We start from the raw sequence: 22,709 nt of genomic DNA on the forward strand, positions 1-22,709 counted from the left end.
TACCTTCCCGCAGTGTCAAGCCTTAGGTTGTTAAGTGTGTTAGTAGATTTCACTGGTCACATCTGTGAACCAACCCACTTCTGAGCGAACGCTGTTTCACCTACTCAAATTTTGCTTTTCTCCTCCATGGAATTAGGTGGCAGGTGCTGGTTTGTCTAGTAGAGAGAAATATTTCAGAAGAATTCCACTGTCAGAAAACATCACCATCAATAATGAAACTATGTGTATAAGGTCATGTCTAATTTCATTCATTCTTTGGCAATTGTATCAGGATTCTAGAAAGAGGGTCTTGAGCCAAGCTGACCCCGAGTCATTAGACACTGGGGATCAACGGTTTGCCCTTTCTCAGTAACATTTGCTGGGAATTCTCTAAGTGGAGTAGAAACTCACTGTCATCCAGAGCTGGGAGGAAATGACAGTACCCACTTCCGGAGTTGCTGTTATCAGAGAGATGGTGTTTGCGTGGAGGGCTGGGGAGGGGTTGAGGGGCAGGACTAATTTGATGGGGAGTTCACTGCAGCATTTTTAATGACATTTAATTCTGCTTAAGCTATCATTGCGTTAAGAATGGCTTTCTGGGCTTCCCTGGTGGCGCAGTGGTTGAGAGTCCGCCTGCCGACGCAGGGGACACGGGTTCGTGCCCCGGTCCGGGAAGATCCCACATGCCGCGGAGCGGCTGGGCCCGTGAGCCATGGCCGCTGAGCCTGCGCGTCCGGAGCCTGTGCTCCGCAACGGGAGAGGCCACAACAGTGAGAGGCCCGCGTACCGCAAAAAAAAAAAAAAAAAAAAAGAATGGCTTTCTCTCTGACTGAGAGGCGCTTTCACACTACATTCACACTACATAAAACCGTTACTCAGAACAGGCAACTCTTAGGAGAGAACGGTTTCTCTGTGATCCACCTGGTTGGGTTGTTTTGAGGTCAGACGAGCTTTTTGTAAAAGGCCTTTCTGACCTCTAAGTCACAAAGGCCTATACCAGTGCTTCTTGAATTTTACCAAGCACAAGAATCACCTGGAGTGCTATGTGCGGACTCCCAAACCTTTGCCTGCTCCCCTCCATCCAGATTATTATTCAGTAGTTTTTGTTTGTTTGTTTTGTTTTTCTTGGCCGCGCTGCGCTGCGGGATCTTAGTTCCCCGACCAGGGATTGAACCCGGGCCCTCGGCGGTGAGAGCACGGAGTCCTAACCACTGGACCGCCAGGGAATTCCCAAGATTATTATCCTGTAGTTTTAAGGTGAGCTCCAGATAACTGCCTGTTGACAAGAAGGCCAGGTGATTCCCAAGCAGGTAGTTCAGAAACTCACTCTGGAAACACTGTGTCTTTGGGTTTTGTTGCTTTATTTCTTAGCTGTGTCATCACAGGCAAAAATGAGTCCCAACACTTTTATAGTTAGCTTCATTGTTTCTTAGTTATTTTGTAAATGACCCATGCAAAATTTTAATTCCAGGACTTTTTTTCTCTTATGACTTATGTGAGCCATACGAGCACCCCATTATTCATGACTGAGGGCCCAGGTAATTCTAAAAATTTTTATTTCTCTAGGACTATTCACATCTCAGATTTTTCATAGGGTTTCATCTTTTAAAAAGCATTTCACATGGACGCCAAACCTTACTGATCTGCAAAAGTTTAGGCATACCGCAGTGCCACTTCAAACACATAGATGTTGAAAGTTGATTTTTACGAAAACTAGCAGTTACTTCCTTTGGCCTAAATCATCCCTATTCGCATCATTTATCTCTCCATCCAGTTCATGGGCTTAACTTCAGAGGCACTGTATCAGCACCACAGCAGCCTGTCCTTTGGCCCTGCTTAAAAACAAACCAACCAACAAAACAAACAAGGAAGGGGAGGAAAGAAAGCATTTTAATACTGTAGCTTGATGGCGGAGAGAGAGTAAACCAAAGGTGCATATCTGAGTTGGAAAGGACAAATCATGGCAGTTAGCTTGCCTCGTTTCCCCACAGACTTCGTTTGACCCCGGTGACCTGGGACGATTTCAGGGATCCGGATTCCGGTAATAGAAGCATCCCTGTTTGGCACCACAACACCCACTGGCCTGAAGAAGGTGCTGTTTCCCAGGAAAAGGAGTGAAATCCCCCCAAGAAACGCACAGGGCCCTAGTCTGAAGAGAAAGCATTGCTGAGCAAGCGATGCTTTGCGTACCCTGCCTGTCTCTGGTTCCGTTCCTTGAGATTTTTATTGAAGATAACTTTCAGCATCTCTTTTTAGAGGTCAAATCTGAATGAGAAGACGTTGTGTGCCTTGCTGATCTTGTGACAAACAGTTTATACCCAGTCTGTAGCTTCCTGTCTTTGCTGACGGGTGATGTGAGGGAATTTTCTCTCTGTGAGGCTGTGGAGAGGGCTCTAAAAATAAACAACATGGTTACTTATTGGTGAGAACATGTGTGAGCAGATGTCAGCTGGTAACAGCATATGGTGGCAACATGATAGCAGCGTGTTACCAAGACCTGGGTGTTGGGCCGTCGTCTTCCAGGCCATTCAGGCCATGCAGATGCCACATCTCAATTAAAGAGGGTTTTGACTGGAAGGTGGAATCCACCCAAGTGTGAATATAGGCCCCTGGGATCTTGTTAGTGGGCTGAATGTTGGAGATGGTAAGTTACAGGCCATGGAAAAAGTCTTCCTTATCTGTTTTAAAATTGAGAGATAAAAGTACAAATCTGGCAAAAAAAAAAAAAAAAGGGGGGTGGGGTGGGGTGCATATGGGGTGGGAGGGAATCCACAAAGCCTCTGTCTTTTGTCCAAAGAAGTTTTCAAGTCAGGTATAAATAGTGGCCATGCTACTTCTAGAAGACATGCCCTAGGTGAACGGAAGGTGCATGGATTTTAAGTTGGTGTAAGGAGCTGGGAAAGAGGTATATTCATGCAGACCTAGAAGGCCGTCAGGGGTTAATCTATCAAATAAGTTAGATAACTAATATTATTACATCCCTTGAGCACCTTTTATTTCTCAGTTTCTTTTAAATATCTCGTTTCAGTCTTTCAAAAACCCTCAGGGGTAGCATGATGTCAGTTTCATTTTATAGCAGCAGAGGCTTGGGTGCCTCAAGGCACTTGTCCAGAGATTCCCAGGAAACTAATGACAGAGCAGGGTGTCCACCTACCTCTTCTCATGCAAACATCTGATATTTATTATTGACTCTATCACAGATAGGATAGCCTTTGAACACTCAGCAATGTTTTTAGCTGGAGGTATTTTTTGGTGTATTTTCATTTATAAGAATGTGATGGGCAATATACAAGATCTAGTTGCTACCTTTACTTTTAAAACAGCAAAGTTCAGAATTTCAGGATGTCAAAACTATCACGGAAGATATTTTAATGCATTCCAAGGAGCCCTAGATTTTTAAACGGCAGCTACGCAGCCCCAAAGCAATATACACTCGGATTTTTGTTCACTGGAGAAGGAGTTTTCATGTGCGGGTTAGAAATGATGACAGGTGGTTTTAAGAAAACTGAAATCGAGGCCAAGCAAATGAAAATCAGAGTTTTACTCTTAATAGGGAGTCTGTCTTTTGTCAAAGAGGTCAAGGCCTTTCTTAGTCATCTTTAATGTAAGTCAAGGTATTTATTTTACCATTTCCGTATATAAATTGTACATTGCTATTTTAGCACTAGAATGTGTTAAAGGGAACGCTGAATTCAGGAACCTGACTGCTGGTTAAGGGATGCCAAAAGATCTGGGGTGAGAATCCACAATCCCCCAAAGATCCCTCCGGCCTAGTCCCCTGGCCCTGAGTAGGGGGGACCTTCTATTTCTGGGGGAATGATAAGTACGTTCATTGAGTCCCTCTTCTGCGTTGAATCTTTGTATAGCTCTGTACAAGGCTTCTCCTCAGTAAAATAGCTAATGACTGTGCTTTTTAAAACTCCTAGCTGTCTGCCCAGTTGTTACAACACCCTCTGGCTCAGTGGGCAGCTTGTGCTACAGACAGCCCCAGGTGCTCTGTGGGTACCTTGGTGAGTACACCCGTCTGCTTTATATACCTCGTTTGACGTAGTGATAGCCGGCCCATCTTTAGTGTGTGTTGTCTCCTGGGGGGAACGTGTCAGAAGCAAAATAGAATTCTGAAGTGCAGCCTTGTAGCTGGACAGTCACACAGGTGCCCCCAATTTTGTAGTCAGAGTTTCTATGAGAAAGACTCATGAATGCTTTGAAGTGATATGATGACTTGATTGCCGTATGGGGAAGAATGGATCGTGAGTCTGTGAGATGTGTGTGATCCAGGGGTGAACGAGGGATTTGACAGATTGATCTCTTGACCCCCCTGGGAGGATACTCTCTGGAGGGTTGAACGGTATGGCCAGAATGTCAAGGGTCCTTTTTGGGTATCTTATTTGAATCTATGTTCTTGTTTCTGGCACATAGCAATGGCTCAATTAATGTTTCCGGTACTGAACTGAAAGGGAGGAAGGAGATTTTCTCTCCTTTGAAGTTCTAGAGGGAGGCCTGCGGGAAACATGTGCTGATCATTGTGACCTTGATGTTGCCATTAATGGGTTGAATGTGGTGGTCATGGTCAAGGCTTCAGTTGACTGAACCTGGGAGCTTGCCACTTCGCCCTGACCCTCAGAACAAGTGCAGACTCCTCCGAGCTAGGGCCACGTGTTAGCTTGGGGACCACCGAAGCCGGAGGTCTCACCCCTTTCTGATTTGGGACATTAATACATTTAGCCAGCTTTGATTGAGTGCCATCTTTTATTGTATGCTGGGCCATGAGACCACAGCACAGAACAGGTCTTAGGTGGTCCTGACACTCAAGAACTCTGGCCCAGGTGGTACCCTGATCCATTCAGGAAGGGAGGAAATGGACTTGCCACCCTGGCGTTGGTTCCCACTGCACTTTTGAGGCCCTGAGGAAGCGTGAATTATATTGATTCTAAATGCAGGTGGAGGTCCCAAATAAGGACAAGAGAAATGTTTTTATTACCCCAGTAGATGTCTGACTCACTGGATTATCCTACCGTGAACTTTACCATGCCTAACCTTGCTTCTTAGGAATCAAGAAATGAAATAGTTTATTTACAGTGGCCTAAGCTGGGCTTTCCTAAAAAAAAAAAAGAAAGAAAAACAAAAACTGATTCTATTGAGAATGTACATTTATTTTAGTACAGAAGGCCTCAGAGTGGCTAGAAGCTGCCATGTGAATAGGAAGAGTGAATGGCTTGACCCGTGCTTTTAAAGTTCCCCTTTTTTGAGGCAGATTATGTTTGGTTTTCCATCTCTAAATGTGTATTTTATTTCACTGTCTAAACCAAGGAGTTAATTGTCTGATTTTGTTTTCTTTTTTTGGTCTCACCAGCTTTTTGGAAAAGACAAGGGAAAGGGATGAGAGAAGGAAAACATTTGTTGACTACCCCCTAAGTCCCTGGTATTTAAGGCACGTCATCCTGGGTGGGGAGGACGAGTGCGACCTCCCCATTTTTCCCCACCGGAAACTGTGTCTTGGAGAGGCGAATACCTTGTCCTTGGTCATCACCTCGCAAAAGGGCAGAGCCCAAATCTGAATTCAGGTCTGGCCCTGGTGCCCTCCACCACATGGACCCCAAACTTCTTTTATTTTATTTTTTATTTTTTTGCCCTTCTTTTTGCTTTCCCTTTGGAATCCCATCCCATTCATTTTATAATTCTCTTACCTACCACTTTGGATTCATTTCCTTTTCATGTTTTCTTCCCATAGGAAACAAGTGGAGAGGCCTCCCCTAGTTCTTGGCCTCAGACACGCCTTCTCCCTCGGGGTTATTTTCGGTCATTTAATCGCCCCACAAGCTTCCCTATTTTTTTGGTGAAAAAACACTAGAAACCTACCCTGCCCCTCCTGAGTCTGGGAAAATCAGGAGTGTCTCGGAGGGTGTGGCCAGGATGGGGGAGAGAGACGCACAGATTCCCTAAGGTGGGAGTCTCTCCCTCCCCACCCAGCTTCCCTCCTGGGAGGAAACCCTGCGGACCCTTCCAGACCTTCCATTCAAGACTGCTGAGCAGTGGGGCTCTGCATTTTTTTTTTTTTTTTTTTTGTCTCTGTTCTTAGAAATAGTAATTGAGTAAAAATGTAAGTGAGCGGATGCCAAGGGGCAGGCGTCCAGGGTCAGGGTGAATTTCTCCGTGCTGACTGTGATTCTGAACACTCGTTAAGTGGAGCCTGGCTCGTGCCAAGCAGCTCGAGGGCCATCCCTGTCACCTTGTGTGAACCACCTCTCCATTCCAAGGAGAGGTTGGGAGTGGCCGCAGGGAGGGCGGGGGGCCGGTGGCGCCTCTGGCTTTCCTCCCTCGGTCTCTGACCTGAGTGTAGTTATCACTATGTGTCCTGACACCCATGCTTGGACTGGCAGCGCTGATGCTCCATCAGCTTTACATCAAATCGCCTGGAGGAAGAAAGAGTCCTTGCCCCGCACAGCCCATGTGGCTGCTGCGTCATTTTTCTCCCTTTAAGTTCGCTCTCCTCAAAAATGTAGGTGAGGATGAGGTGAGCCTGCCTGAAGGTTTTTCTCCTGAGATAGAAGAACCCAGAAGCTAAGCGGCCGACACAGTCTCTCTATGAAGACATGGGTTAGAAGTCACGAAGGGAAATGCAGCTTCGTTCTTCAAGGATGTACTGAGCGCGATGCTTTTTGTTAGCTTGGTTCGGATTTAAAGATGGGCTTCTCAAAGTGTGGCCTGCGTTTGTATGTCCCGAGGGGTCATGGAAAGCAGATTCCCTGACCTATCTCAGGCCTGCGGAGTCAGAATCGCTGGGGCGGGTGGGGCTGAGGAGTCTGTACCTTTAAGAGGCAGCACAGGTGAGTCAGGCCTCACTAAGGGGAGGATGCTCTCATTCTGCTGGTCTGTTTACTCGAAGTCCTTCAGCTTGAAGGATGCAGATCCAGTGGGGCCTCTGTTTGATCAGCTGGTCCTGCAAGTGTGAGACCCTGAATCCACAGCGTGGCTGGGTTTTCACCCTGTGCTCTCCATGTCCCCCAATGCATCTAGATAGCAAGGTAGATCTGTGGTTAATTACACTTCTCACGCACAACCCCTGCTCACCATTCACCACAGAGGAGGCCCTGCACGTGCAAACAAGTGATGACACGGCGGGTGGATGCCTAGTGGGGATGTTATGTACGGGAGTGAATGCCTCCGTTCAAGTGTGGATTGGGAAGGGGAGTTTCGAAACTAATGTATAATGTGTAAGTGATGCCTAATTTATAATGTCTTAGTCGATGTATAATGTTTAATTCGCTGAGGTAGTGTTTGGTCAAAGCACTGCTGACCTCTTCGTGGCCTGAATCCTGCTCTGAGACATTCCATGGGGTAAGGATCCCGCCAACAATGGAATGTAAACTCTACTCTCTCAGCCAAACTCAGCCACAAGTAACTGCAGTTTTCTCTTTCCAAATAGTGTTTTGTTTTTTTTTTTCAACCAGAGGTATTCGAGCAGGTGAAAATCTGACCCAGATATTAAAAAGAAAAAGTTAATGATAAATTACTTGGTATTTTCTTTGTGCAACCCTAGACCTCCTGTTATTTTGATGTTGTTTTGGAAACATCAAGTATTTTGATTCCAGCCATACAATGTGGATATTACATAGTGTTTTTGACCATCAAACTAAAGAAGCGGCCAGTTCTTCTACATGGTCTGTATCACTAAACCAAAAAAAAAATTGTTATTTATTTTTTTTATAAACATGCCCAGAAAGTGTCCTTGTGCCCCAAGTGATTTCTCTGTTATTTCTACCAGTTTGAGAACTAGGTTGTTTGCTGTGTGGTGAAGGGTAAATGTAACAGTCAACTAGCACCAGAGGAAGAGGCACTAACTACAGTGGTTACTTTATAGCCACTCTAGGATTATACTGGTCAGGCTTAATAACCACTAGAAAACATGAAGTTTAAAATATTAATATTATAAGAACTCTTATCACTCTGCAGATTTAAACAATGGGGAAAAAAGCATTTTTCTATTGAAGTAGGAAAAGAATGACGGGTCATATTCATTCTACTTCCCAGCAAGCCTTCCATTAAAAGGTCTCTATGTGCAGGACAAATATAGATCGAGTTGTAAGATAAACGTCAAATGCATGCAGAGATCTTGGGAAGACAGAGGTAAAGACGAGACATTCTTATGATACTGTCTCTCATTCCACAGTGTTCATTGTCTGCTATGTAATAGACATCTATCTAGGCACTAGTGATGCCATCAGTGAATAAAACAGCAGAAAACTTTGCCCTGGGAGAGCTTCACATTTTGGAGAAAGAAGATAGACGATTAGTTCAAAAGATGAGATAAGAATGGTAGAATTTGATCAATGCGATAGGGGAGAAAAGCAGCGTTGGGGGAATGGGGAGGTGAGTTGCGATTTAAAGTAGGCTGGGCGTGGAAGTGCTCATTAAGAGGGTGACATGGAAGCAGAGACTGGAAGGAGGGCATAGGACAGCCTGTGACAATGTGGAGAAGAGCGTTTCTGGCAGAGGGAGCAGTGGGTACCGTTCCTTCCACACTCAAGGATGATCCAAAGTAACCTAGAAGCTGAGGTTAGAGAGTTAATGATGCGTCAGGTAGGGCCTTGGAGGCCACTGTCAAGTCTGTGGCTTTTCCTCTGCATAAAATAGGGAGAAGGGTGGTTCTAGCCAAGGGGTTCCTGTGGCTAAATTGAGAAGAGTGTGCAGGTAACCAAGGAGGAGCACGAAGCCCAGTGAGTTGGACTTGCACTGTGAAGTTGCACTTCACAGCTGCATTTCTAGGTGAAACTGCACCAAGAACTACAACCAGACCTCCCTTGTGCTGAGTTCTTTCTTTAGCAGACAATTTGATAGGCAGGCTACAAGCGGGTTCTGTATGTAGAATATGGTTTTTTTGTTGTTGTTTTGTTTTTTATTGTTTTATATGAATACTCCTGAGTTATTGGCAACCCACCCCCTTCCTTTCGGGAAAGAAGCTATCTTTGCACCCTTCTGTGTATGAAAATAACCTCTTGGGTCTCCCATCGTGTGCTAACAAGTATAGAATGGCAGCTGTTGGAGGCTGTACTTGCTGTACTGCCTAGTCACGGCCACCCTTGATTCAGTGACCAGGGACACAAGGCACTAAACTCATAGGTGACCACGGTTGGCCTCGGAGAATGACAAACTATCTCTCCCTGTGCGAAGTGAAAAGTTGGGCTTGGAAGGGTCTTTGGACCTGTCCAGCTGTGCCTCATGCCTTTGCCTAAACTTTGAAGTGGGGTCATAAGCCAGGGAATTTGTAAGACTATGTCTCTTATCAGTCAAAAAGCATTTCTCTTGGATGAGACTTTGAACTCTAATGTTTAAGTCTTGAACAGCAAGACTTTACACTGGGATGGCGATTTGACTCCTTCATCCATCTGTATGAGACATGTCTACCGAGTCTATAGCGCGTGCAGGTGCTGGGTGAAGTTGCCATTGGATGGAGGCATAGAGCACAGTCCCCGACTTCAGGAGAGCTACAACTTGCTGAGGAGCTCAGGCAGACCAAACCAACCAAAGCAAACCGAGAAGCTAACACCATGTGGTTGATTATTAGTAAGGGTCTGAGAGGTCGGAAGAATTGCTGAACGTGCGTGTCAAGGAAGCCTTCTTGGGGAAGGTGGTATTTGCTGCTTGAAAAGATGGCCTTTGGGGTGATCGTTTGGCCGTCATCCAGTAGCCCTAGGAAGCTGCTTCAGTTTTCTGGAAGGAGAAGATTTGCCCTTTCATGTCGTTTGCTTCCTCTGTGAGCTCGCATGACTACCGTCTTGATGAATCATGAGACAGCACAAGCACTTAGTGTAGTCTTTGAGAAATTGGATGTATTCCTACAGGAGACCCGCTGTGAAATACTGAGGCTGGAGAACAGGGCAAGATCATTGTATCAAGTATTTGTTCTTCAAAATTGTTACATTCAGGAGACATAATGGACCCATGGTGTATAAAATCCATTACACCACGATGTGCTGTTGTGTAATGGGACTCTGGAATATAACATTATTTTATAAGCTGAAAGTCACTAGAGCTTTTCTTCTTCATCTTGAAGGCATATCACAACGATGGGTCCCTCACTCATGTACTGTGGATTTGTGGGTTGGCTGTAGTTGTGCTCCATGACATCTTCATTGCAGGACACAGGCTGAGGGAGCCGCATGTAACCCGGGCATGCTGACCTCCTGGCTGGACCTCAGGAGATTTGACAGTTATCCCCACCCCATTCCATTGGCCAAGCCTGATTTCAGTAGGATAGGAAGAGGCACAAGAAAGGGTCCATGTGGCTGTGGGCCCAGGGGAGAGGGACAGACCACATTTTGACCAAAATGGTACAGTCTACCACAGTGTAGGTGCAGGAGTTGGGGAAAGACAAAAATTTCACCCATGTTAAAAACCGTCTGTGTTGGGCTTCCCTGGTGGCGCAGTGGTTGAGAGTCCGCCTGCCGATGCAGGGGACACGGGTTCGTGCCCCGGTCCGGGAGGATCCCACATGCCGCGGAGCGGCTGGGCCCGTGAGCCATGGCCGCTGAGCCTGCGCGTCCGGAGCCTGTGCTCCGCAACGGGAGAGGCCATAACAGTGAGAGGCCCGCGTACCGCAAAAAAAAAAAAAACAAACCTGTGTTGTGGGTATGGCTTGGCTAGAGCCACACTATCGCTTTATCTGTTGAATTATGAGTAGCTTTATAACGGATATTTACTGAATAATTAGTAGGTTGGCCTTATAAGACAGACATCAATGTCCTCGTCCTCCATTTTTATGTATCACTTGTTCCTCCAACCGAGACAAGTTTATTTGGTGTCAGAGGCACAGTTGGTAGTACTAGGTTTAGGAAGCAAGTCCTGATGTGTTATGTGAAATTTATGTATGTCAGGGAAGCTCAGGCTTACCTCCAAAGCATGTACTCAGATCCCTTAGCCTTAGGGTCTCCGGTTGCCACTGTGGTCCTCACATGCCCAGCAATATCTGGTAAATGTGCTTCACAGTAAGGATCCAGGCTAAGCTTCCATGAGACTATAAGTTTGAAGATGCTTCACTGTTTGCTAGAGGGACCATGACTTTCCTGTTTCTTCTCTCTCTCGTGTGAGTTCCATGCCAATTGATTTAAACATCGTGTACCATGCGGTTCCCTAGAATTCTGTCTAACCTGAACCTTAGTCTCCTGTCAGTGACCTATCGGGTTGCTGCCTTAGATTCAGGCTCCTTCTTGCTGTGTCCAGTGAGAAAACCGGAGAATGACCCTGCCTGGCTTGAGGCATCTTCTGTACCACTCTCAAGCCAGGGGCAGCCATCCATCCCCTCCGAGCGCCCCTGAGCATGCTGGGTAACTCTGTGCTTTCAAGTTCATTGCCATCTCCGCAGCCTATTCTTAGTAGCAGCAGATGCTGAGCTTTTCCATCCTGCTCTTGGGGTCAGCGGTGGGAAAGAGCAGAAAAAAATGAAAGCATTGTCTTGCCCCTGGCTGGACATCTGTATTTCTGAATCGCCCTGTTGTGTGGGTGATGCAACCACTGGAGCTGTTTTGCTGAATGTGAACTTTGTCCACCGCCTGGACTTTAAAATTGGTTTTGGATCCTTGTGAAATCCAAACGGTCAGACCACATTTTTCTAATCTTCGGTTGGATTGTATCTTTGCTCTGAAGCGGAGCTGATTCCTATGTGTTCGCCTTCACGGCAGGGGCTGCTTCTCTGTTTTCCTGGTCTGCATTGCTTGTTTTCTCAAGGCTGCTACTTACCTCATCCATTGTGTGTAGGCAGGAGAGCGGGAGGGCAGCTCCCTGCGGGAACTGCGGCCACTGTGGCTTCAGGGATGGTTTACTCAAGTGTTATTGTTAGGGAGAGAGTAGACTGGCTTTCAGAAACTAAACAGGGGAAGCACCAAGACCAGCTCACCCACAGGTATGCTGGGACCATGGCAAAGACTTGAACTTGGGCTTCAGATATCAAAGCACTCAGATCCTTTATTGGAAGCGTTGACCTTCAGGGCTGTGGTCTCTACTTGGGTGTTCTAGTGCTGGGATTCTCAACCTCACTGTGCAGGAGAATCACCTGGGAGATATTTAACATACATTCAGGCTGAGGTCCGCCTCCAGAAATTCTGAGTCAGTTGGTCTGGGGTGGGGTCTGGCATCTTTAGTTTTAAAAAGCTTCCCAGGGCATTCTAATGTGCAGCCAGGTTTGAGAACCTCTGTTTTGGGGGCTTACATAACTTTTACTACTATGATTTTCTGTCTAGGTATCCATGTTCTAATATGAGTGAACTTCTGCATGAAGAAAAGGCGTATACCTGCTTGGGGGTATTGATAGATAAAAAGGGTGGATTCTGGCTTTAGTAATGATAAGATGAATAATAATGTTACCGATAGCCATTAGTTATTGAATACTTAGTTCGGCAATGCACTAATCTTTCTCTATTAGCCCTATAGGATAAACAGTTATTCTCAGTTTTACAGATAAGGAAACCGAGACTTACAGACATCATGTAATTTCCCCACAGCCACACAGCTAATAAGTGGCAGAGCCAGAACTTGAACTTGGTCTGTCTGGTTCCAAAGCTCCAACTAATTGCTCCCCTAAGACGATAAACTTAAGTATACACAAGAATATTTGGGGTGAGGGGATGAGGTGTCAGAAAAGGAGAATTCACTGAGTGAGAATAATATGTATCTGTATTTTAAAGAGATCATTCTTTTCTGAAAAAGGAAAAATGATATGTTTGGATGTTTTCTTTTTTTCTTTTAAATCCAGTATTTCTCTCCTGAAATCCTATGGAAATTCAAAGCAGGCAGCAGAACCCACGGGCTTGAACACGGGTGTTGGAATTAGGCAGTGTCTTCTGAGTTTAGCTCATCTTTATCCTCTGGGTTCCCTGTTTGAAGAACGAAGTGGTTGCTACTTAAATGAACGTGTATGAAATATGGTGCATCCTTATGTGATTCTCTTGTCCACACTGGATAATCACTGGACCGTGCAGTGTAAAATCCTGGTGTTGTTCTTTTTTTTTCCTCCCTAGCTAGGAACAACTGTTTTTTGGCTGGTTTTTTTTTTTGGCTAGTAAATCTGAGTTCTTCCTCAGACTACTGCATTAATCCTTTAATGCCTGTTAAAAGATCAGAATGGTTCCAGGCCAAGGCCCTAGAAATTCCATCTCCAGTTCCAGGCCTTCGTATGTATCCTCATACATATGAAGGAATGTTGCAGATCAAGGCAGCCAATAAATATTTGTTAAACGTGGGAGTGAGTGAATTTTGCAAATATGGACCATAAGAGAAATAGCACCTTGCATATCGCTAAGGACTCATTGGGAAATGAGCAAAATGTCTTAGTCCACTGGTCGGCTCCCAGTTTCTCCATGGGGCCACTTGGTCTGTTAGCCAACTCCTAATTCCCACCTGGGGAAAGTTTTTGTACTCTAAGCACAGCAATATTAATAGGATTGAAAGCATCTTATTATCACCAACCTCTGTTTATATCTCTGAGCCTGGATGAAGGGATACTGACTTCTTCTTTACTGTCAGTAGCATTTTTCATGTTATAAGTTAGGAAAAATTCAGAGTCCCCGGGGGCACAGAAAGAACATGAGTGAAGCTACTCGCCAGCCCATATGAAAGCCAAGCCTATATCTGATGCATTCTTGTTGTGGATGGTCCCACGGGGACGCCTGGATCAATACTTGCTCCCTCTGTGAGTTCGAACTGCTGTCCCTGGAGTTATAGTGGGACAGTTGGGCCTGTGTTCTTGGGTCCTCAGCCAGACAGCACAAGTATTTTTAGGGTTCTTCTTGTTTCAATCCAATTTCTGCTTGAAACTTTAACACATGCAGGCTGCACTGAAACAACTTTTAAACTACTCTCTGGGTAGTGTAGGAGGGCTTGGATGAGTACTACAGCCCTTAAGCATTTTTTTTTTTTTTTTGCTAAATATGCAACAGGCTGAACAGAGGAAATTTAAGTCTAACCCTGGGGGGGACCCCGGTTTAGTCATCTGTCTAGACAGACGAGTTCATATAATGGGCCTCTCTGTTTCTTTTGCTTTGTTAGAACAGACGGTGGTCCCTTCCTTTCAACTTTGTGAGGATGTCGACCTTTGGTTTTTAGATCCCAGCCTACCACTGATAAGCCAAGAAAGTGACTCATACATGAGCCAAAGATGACTCTTGAGGGTGACACTTAGTCTGTGATATAATAGAAAGAAAATACAGGTTTTGCATAAAGGAGAATCCTGGGTAAAATCCTGACTGTGAAATATTGGGCAAGTCAGTTACCCTCTCTGAACCTCATTTTTCTCTTCTCTAAAATGAGAATTGATTTTTAAAAATAATGCTTCTTAATGGTACTTTAAAAAAAAAAAGAAATTAACACATAAAAATGCCGTGCCTGTGGTAGGGAATGAATATATTTTTTATTCGTTCATTCATTCATTCACTTATTTCAAGGTGATCAGTGAAGACTTTTTCTTGCTTTTGTATTCTGAGAACTATAGGAAAACCAGAAATTCCAACCCATGTTTTTAATATCAAGTTATACATTGAGAAAAGCAAGTGATATATTTTTTTTTTTTTTTTTTTCGGTACGCGGGCCTCTCACTGTTGTGGCCTCTCCCGTTGCGGAGCACAGGCTCCGGACACGCAGGCTCAGCGGCCATGGCTCATGGGCCCAGCCGCTCCATGGCATGTAGGATCTTCCCGGACCGGGGCACGAACCCGTGTCCCCTGCATCAGCAGGCGGACTCTCAACCACTGCGCCACCAGGGAAGCCCAAGTGATATATTTTTTTAAAGCCTAAGAAAAAATTAAAAGTGGTACCAATTTCTGTCAGAGGAAAATAATGCTGAAGATATCATTTAAACATTGGTAAAAGTAAGTAAGGCAGAATGATATTCTTTGTCTTATCAGGAGGGCTCAAAACTTTCAGAACCTGCCTAAAAGAATTCTGTGTGTTAGTAACTATTTCTACAACTAAGTGGTACATCTCTCTCCCTTGTTATTTCACTTTAATCCCTTCCTGAATTGTCCCTGAAAGCAAGGATGTGGAAAATACTGTTTTATTCAATTTAATTCAATACATATTCACTGAGCATGTACTGCCTCAAGGGCTTGCTGCCTGAATCACACGAGTGGATAAAAATGAGAGTAGGGGTAGATCCCTCCAGAAGAGGCAGCACACACAGCGCAGAGGAAGGCACTGGGCTCACATAACATAGGTGTAAGTGGAGGCGTCCTATCTCTAGTTATGTAACATTGGATAGGGCACACGCCCTCTGTGAGCCTCAGTTTCTTAGCTTCCACCAAAATGGGACAATCATGGTGGCTGTGTGACAGACGGCATGCCCCTCAACACTTGTAGTGTTACTTTTGTCATTGTTCTTCCTCTTTTTATTGTGATTCTTACATCACCCCTGCCCTCGAGTAGCTTATAGCCTATTTGTGAAGACAACTTGATACACCCGCTGCCCTACACAAAGCAGAACCATTCAAAAGTTGCTGAGTGACATTTACAAGCCAAGGCCAACGGTAACACAAAGACAAGGTGACTGGGTAACGAAACCACCTTTTTAAAACATCGATCCGTATCGTACGTAGAATGACATGTGTACCTGGGCAGGGAATAGCCCGGGCCTCAGGATGAAAAGGGAAACAGGAAAGTCAGCATCTCCTTTAGCTGTTAAAGGACAGAAGCAAGTGACGTCTGTGTTGATAGCAAAGCTTTTCACATGTCAGAGTACAGTTCTTGACGTTTTCATACATTGAAATTCCATCAGAACCCAGTGCTTTACGTGGCTTCGGATATGGTATGTCTGAGTCATGTCTCTCTCAATACAACTGCAATCAATAAAAAAGCCCAGTAAAATGTGGTTAGCCACAAGGACCTCCCTCCCGACCCACCCCACCCCCAGTCAGCACTGTGATCCATTCAGTCTACTGCTCCCTCCCCGCCCCCCCACAAACTCTACTGAGAGAGGCTTACGCTTCTTCAAGTACAAAGAACAGAAAGGCCCACTCTTGTGCCGGTTGCCCGCCCCTCCTGTTGTCTGGCCTGCCCCACTCCTGACCCCTGGGAAGCCCCCTCCTGTCCTGTGCCTTGGGTGGCTGTGGCCAGAGAGGAGCTCTGCCCAGGGTCATGGGTACACAGAATAGATGTCTCCAGAGGATGTGGCCTGAGGTTCCAGAAGGCCTGACTGAGTAAAAAGTCTTGTCCTTTCTCTTACTGATACAGCTGGCTTCCTCCTGTATCCTCTGTAAAGTGAATCTTGAGGCCCACACTGGCCATCACCTCCTTCGTTTTACTTCCTTACGTATCTTGTAGTGTTTTTTCCTTCTTGCTCTTACGCACAAGTGACCTGAGGCAGCAGCAGGGGTTGTGAATGCACAGGGAGGCCAGAGGGGAGGGGAGGAAAGGAGGGTGGGAGCCAGACAGGTGTGCAAAGGACAGAGACAGCTGTCGCCTGCTTGCTGTTTGGACTTGGCCGTTACCTGCTGGAGCAGCGCATGCCCAGGCCAGCGAAGCAAGAAGGGTGTCTTCCAGCAGACTCGAGCTGTCATCCCGGAAGTCCTTGACCTTCCATCACCCGCAGGGGAAATCGGGCCTCCCGATCACCTTTAATTGTCAAAGCAAACCAAGAGAATGTGCTCCGTTTTCTTTATTCTTAGGAAAATGGTGCCCCTTTCTTTGTTCCCACTCAAAGTCTGCTTTGGTATTTTTTCTCCAAGTTGCCATTTGGGAGGAGGTTTTATTTAAAAGTTCTGAGGTTAGATATTTGGAGAGTAAGATGAAGCCAGTTGAAAACAGTGTCCTTTTTGTGTTCTTAACCGAGGGAAGTTCAGTCCTGACCTCTGAATCAGTGAAGGCCAAAGTTTGTCACTGGCTGTGATATAATCTAATTTTACCACTGCTTGCTTCTAGTTAATAGAAAGGTGGACCTAAATATGTCTAACTACACTTATTTTACTTACTGGGGGAACCAGTTACCCTTTGCTAAGGATCTGTATCTAGCTTCTTTTATTCACACTTGGTGTTTGGTCCATAACAACAATGACAACAACGACAAGAATAATATTTATAATAAAAATATTGATTACTTACACTGATGTGGTACTTCTTCTACCCCAGGTACCCTCCTAAGTACTTAGGGATGTTGACTCATTTGAGCCTGGCAATAATGGATAGGCATTATTATTTTTTTCCATTTCACGTAGGAGGAAACCAAGGCACAGAGATAGATTAAATCACTCCCAAGATCAATAGCTAGTAAGTGGAAGAGCCAAGGTGCCCCGCCTCCCATAGTTGCCGCTGTCATCATGACTCACTCCCGTGGATTGAAGTTGGAGCTGATCACGTGACACAGAAGCGGCCACGTGGTGCAATGGTTGAGGGCGTAACTCCAGAATGAAAACTGCTTAGGCCTGTTTGTTTGGGGAAAGGCAGTGCACGCTGAAAGTAGAGTCCACCTAGCGAAAAATATAGAAACCATTTACATATGAGAAACCTATGCGGTACGTATGCACGCAGTGCTCCTTCGGGTCTAAACTGAGGAGAGCAGTCCACACGCCAAGTTCTCTTCAGGTGACTTTCTTAAACTAACCCCTGTGATTAGCAAACAGTACAAATGTTTATAAAGTTGGAGGAATTTTAATATCTTTATTTGAATGGCGCAAAGCAGCCCAATGTAGCTTGGCCCTGGGCTGCAGCCTATATGTATTTGGATGCCAAGAAGCAACTGTGCTCCGCCTGGGATGCCAAGCATTCCAGACCTGTTACCTTGTAAGTGTAATATTTACCAGATTTTCGCTTCATCTGGAGATGAAGCGCAGAGCTGCCCTGAGTTGGGGAGTCTGCGGCTGCTGGGAAGGGAGCTCCGTGTGCAGAGGCCTCCCTGAATGACCAGGGAGCTGGGGAGATGAACAGAGGTCTGCCAGAAAGAAGCCCTTTTGCTGGGAATCTAGGAAAAAATAACAGAAGCGACGACGTTGGGGTACCCGTCAAACTCACAGTGCTGAGTGCTTTTGCTTTCACAGTCCTAGTTTATCCTCACATCTCTAGGCGATAGATGCTGTCTTGTCCCCATTTTAGAGATGGGCAAAGTGCGGTTTAGAGAATTAACTGGAGTGCCACATAGCTAGCTCTGTTCCAAGGCCTATCTTTACTTTCACTTTAGTAAAGCTGGTTTAGAACAAAGGGTGATGGTGGCCAAGTGGGGCTGAATCGTTCCCTGTAGCCTCTCTTGATTCTCATTTCCTCTGACCTTCCCAACCTCCTTGCCAGGAAGGTGTCCCGCACATTTTACAGATGAGGAAACTGAGGCCTAGAAAGGTTAAGAGATGTGCCCAGGGCCAGCTTTTACGTGGCAAAGCCAAAGCAGAATCTGGGTCTTTGAGTCCCAAACCTTAAATCTCCTCATGTTACAGCTCCAAGATTACAAACAAAACCCCATCCTAAGCTCTCTGTGGTGTTCCTAAATTTTGAGAAGGGCCTGGAGGCCGAGTTCTAGACAGTCTGTACTGAACCCTGTATGTCAATAAACAGAGCTAGTAAATGACATCGTTATTGTGTGTGTGTGTGTGTGTGTGTGTGTGTGTGTGTGTGTGTGTCCATGCACACACAGTGGGGCAGTCGCAGGCTGGAGCAGGTGAGAATCATTTTCAAGTCGAAGAGGTCAGCGATTGCCAGATCAGCACGTGTAATGAACCCTACTTTACTTTCATCATCACTTCATCCGACAAGTAAATGGTGACAAGATCCCCAAGGTCAGGAAAAGGATGGTGAAAACTGCCTCTAGTTCTTCCTGCCCTTCCCGATGGGGGCTGCCACCGGGACCCTCGACACAGCCGTCATTTTGTTCGTTTTCTTTTTTTGGCGGAGCGTTCGTGTGAAAATGAAGCCAGAGCGTTGGAAGCAGCCCCCCGGCCGCACCCGAAGTGCTCAGGGCTGCCTTCCGATGAGGCTGGAGATATAAACGGAAGAGGCAGCTCGCCCGGGGGCACCTTGCAAGAGCCCTTACTCGCTACTGCTCCCGTTGCTTTGGGAGATGATGCTTTGGTTGAATCTCACCCCAAAACCAGTACTTTTAGCCGAAGGTGGAGAATTATAAAAGCAAAGGTGTGAAATGAAGCTCTCTGGTGAGTGTTGTCAGTGGAAGAACAGTCACCCCAGCATAGAGAAAGTTGCTGCAAGATCCGCGTCCAGACTCGGGGCCGGGCCCCTGATTCACCGAGGCACCGGCTCTCGCGAAACCGATGAAGGGACTAGTTTTAAGCCCTTGGTTTCACTTCTACATTGAAGTAGGTAGGCAGGTTTTTTTTCTCTGCGGAAGTTCAGAGTTTTTCTCTACTGGCGTCACAGTGCCACTGTGTCCTGTGTTGGACATTTGGTCACAGGAACTGAATCCAAAGGATGATTTTCCATCATTTCAATTTCTTTTCTTGGGGGGGGGGGTATAAATACAACAGACCTTGGTTATGCTACTATTTTGTTGAGTGGGTTTTGTTCCATGAGTGGATTTGGTCTATACATTCCCTTTTCTGATACCGTTTTGGTAACACGGTTATACTGCCTGTGTAAGTGAGTTGGGGTATCTTCCCATTTCTTTCTCTGGGATAGTTTGCATAGATTGGAATATGTTTCCTAAAAGTCTAGTGAGATTCCTTTGTACAACTGCCTGGGACTAGTATTTCTTTGTAGGACCTTACATAATGATATTATTTTTTAAATATTTACATGCATTTTCATCCTTCTAATTTCTTTTTTTTCCCTTTTTTTTTTAGTTTTTTTGTTTTAATTGAAGTAGAGTTGAATTACAACGTTGTGTTAGTTTCTGGTGTACAGCAAAGTGATTCAGTTATACATATATATTCGTTGTCATATTCTTTTCCATTATGGTTTATTATAGGATATGGAATTTAGTTCCCTGTGCTATACAGTAGGACCTCGTTGTTTATCCATTTCATGTATAATTGTTTGCGTCTACTAATCCCAAACTCCTAATCCAACCCTCTCCCACCCAAAAATACAGAACGCTTCACGAATTTGCGTGTCATCCTTGCACAGGGACCATGCTAATCTTCTCTGTATCATATTCCAATTTTAGTATATGTGCTGCTGAAGCAAGCACTCCCCATTCTTAATGGATGTACTATTTACATACAGCAGAATGCACAGCTCTTAAGTGTGCAACTTGATGAGTTTTGACAAAAGTATACCTTTGACATAATCTTGAAGCAGAAGAGAGTGGAGTAACTTGCCTGCAGTGAAACAGCCAGTGTTTAGGGAAAGGAGTCAGGATTAGGAAAAGGAGGATGAAAGTTCCCAACTTCTGCCCCCAATATGATGCTAAGATCATCTTCATATACCATCTCTAGTTTCCTCAGGAGCACAGGTCTTGAACGGACTTTCCTTTCCAAGGTCTGGTGGTATATGGAGCTATGATGTGCTCTTTCTCTTTTGATCCCTCATCTCGGTTTTTGCAAATAAATATCTGTGGGGGCGAGGAGGTTGTCAGATGACACAAGCCTACTGTAAATTGTTTTTAGAGTCTTCTTGGAAATAACTTTTTTTTTAACATCTTTATTGGAGTATAATTGCTTTACAATGGTGTGTTAGTTTCTGCTGTATAACAAAGTGAATCAGCTATACGTATACATATATCCCCACATCTCCTCCTTCTTGCGTCTCCCTCCCACCCCTCCTATCCCGCCCCTCTAGGTGGTCACAAAGCACGGAGCTGATCTCCCTGTGCTATGCGGCTGCTTCCCACTAGCTCTCTATTTTACATTTGGTAGTGTGTATATGTCCATGCGACTCTCTCACTTTGTCACAGCTTACCCTTCCCCCTCCCCTAACTGGGTTTTTTAATCGAACACTACATGGTTAGGAAAAGTCTCAAGGAGAAATAAAATGCAAAGGGAAAGGCAGTTCCCAATCAGGAGGAAAGAAAACTATGTGATAGAGCCTTAAACTTGGGGATTCTGCCCTGGGATATTACAGGAGAGCTGTGGAGCTGGATTTATGATCTAAACAGAGGGTTTAATGGGAAGCCTAGCAGCACAGATGCACCCACATTTAGACAGGATATCGAACTGCTGTTTTGTGGCTGTATAATCCTCCTAGGATTTGTAAGTGATCTTTTAGGAAAGTTGAAACTGCAAGGTGGGAAAGCATGTGCCTTTTTAAAACAGTGTATCATCTATTGTAAATATGAATCTACATTAAGAATAACACAAGAACATTTTGAAATGCAGTAACAAGATTGCTCTTTTGCCCTTCAGAGGTCCCTTTTCTGTCTGATGGGAAAGCAGGTGACATGGGGGTGGGGAGGGAGTCACAGGCTTTCAGGGTCACACAGGCTCCTACTGGCTTTAGAGGAGGTAGGAATTCTTACTAAGAAGTGTCAGCCCTTGCATAAAGCGTTTATCCCTTTAACCATGATGTCTGGGAGTTTTTTGCCAAAGAATTTTAACACAGCTACCTGTCAGAGGATTCGCCAGATTTGGTGATATGTCCTATGAGTCAGGTTTCAAGGTTTCAAGGAGTTAGAAGTCGCAACAAGATTAATCACAAACTTCTGAAGAACATTCCATGAAACACATTTGCAAGTAAGAAATGTTGCCTTTGGATTTCCCAACCTAAAAAGGTAGAGCGTAAACACGCACTGACCAAAAAGTACCACATTCTGGTGCCTCCCAAAAATTGTGAAATGAGACAAGAATGCCTTTCCTCCACCCTTTCCTTCATTTTGGCCTCACAGTTTGTCATGCACGGTGATTTTGTGGTGGGGTGACGGTTCTGTAGAGATGAGATATAGGGAAAGTTTATTTAAGGTTTATTTAAATAATATAAAGTAATTCACAGGGTTTTTTTTCCCCCTCCTCCTCGAGAACATCTTGATTCATTTTCAAAAAAAGAAAAAAAAAAAGGAATTACGTAGCATAAGTGTTTTGAATGCATTGGGTATGTGTTTTATTTTTAGTGAGAATGTATTGTCATTTATTATTTTATAGGGTTAGAGGTTATCATCTTTTTCACGTAGATAATTTAAATTGCTATGTATGTTGGAATAGAGTCAGGATAACTTGACTTGGAAAAGGCAGGTGTGTGGTCTATTTGCCAAGCTGAGAAAAGTAAGTATGTTAAATACTCTACTATGTGTTATAAGCAAGATTGTGTATAAATGGGTTTATCTTACCTTATGAAGTGAAGTACTAAAAGTAGTCCATTGTATTGATAAGTCACTTTCACTCTGGCACCACCACTTACTGGCTATGTGACCTTAGATAAATGATGTAATCCTCCTAAGCCTTGGTCTCCTCATCTGCAAAATGGGAATGAAAAGAGTGTCTACCTTGTCGAGTCTTGTGAGGCTTAAATGAGATAATGCAGATAGGACTCTGAGCTGCTGCTGTTATTATTGGCATATTACATATTGAGAGGCAGATTTTCCAGGCAGTGGATTTACCATGCATTTGCTTCACCCCACCTCATTCTTCCTTAAGCTCGGGGCCGTGGACAGTCCTTCACATGCCTAGAGTTTGGCCACAAAGGGACGGAAGGCAAAACTCAAATCTGTTGGTTAAAACTCAGCTTGGAGGAGGACCTGTAGGGGGTTCAGGGAAACAGATGAGGGTTGGCTACAGGTGCTTCGGAGGCTGCCCATGTGCATGTCGAGGTCCCGGGCAGGTCTGGCTCATAGGACTGATGACACCGTGATCTCACAGCCCCCCGAGAGTGGCTCCAATTCT

General features: G+C 45.0%; 1 protein-coding gene and 1 non-coding gene across 4 annotated transcripts in view; one reads left to right on the forward strand and one right to left on the reverse strand.

Annotated features, from left to right (window-relative positions):
• Positions 1–22,709, forward strand: part of TGFB2 (transforming growth factor beta 2) — an 83,880-nt gene that overhangs the window by 12,605 nt on the left and 48,566 nt on the right. For 2 of the 3 annotated variants that reach the window (XM_030868325.3, XM_030868327.3), the window contains exon 2: positions 3,906–3,989. The exons of the other annotated variant lie outside the window; for it this stretch is intronic. In XM_030868325.3, the coding sequence (XP_030724185.1) occupies positions 3,906–3,989 (84 nt within the window). The remainder of the gene's footprint in view (positions 1–3,905; positions 3,990–22,709) is intronic. 3 annotated transcript variants of the gene reach the window in all.
• Positions 19,978–20,086, reverse strand: LOC115859560 (U6 spliceosomal RNA). Its single transcript, XR_004042101.1, has one exon. It is a non-coding gene; the product is annotated as a U6 spliceosomal RNA (small nuclear RNA).

Source organism: Globicephala melas, chromosome 1 (assembly GCF_963455315.2).
Source record: "Globicephala melas chromosome 1, mGloMel1.2, whole genome shotgun sequence".
Classification (NCBI taxonomy): Eukaryota; Metazoa; Chordata; class Mammalia; order Artiodactyla; family Delphinidae; genus Globicephala; species Globicephala melas.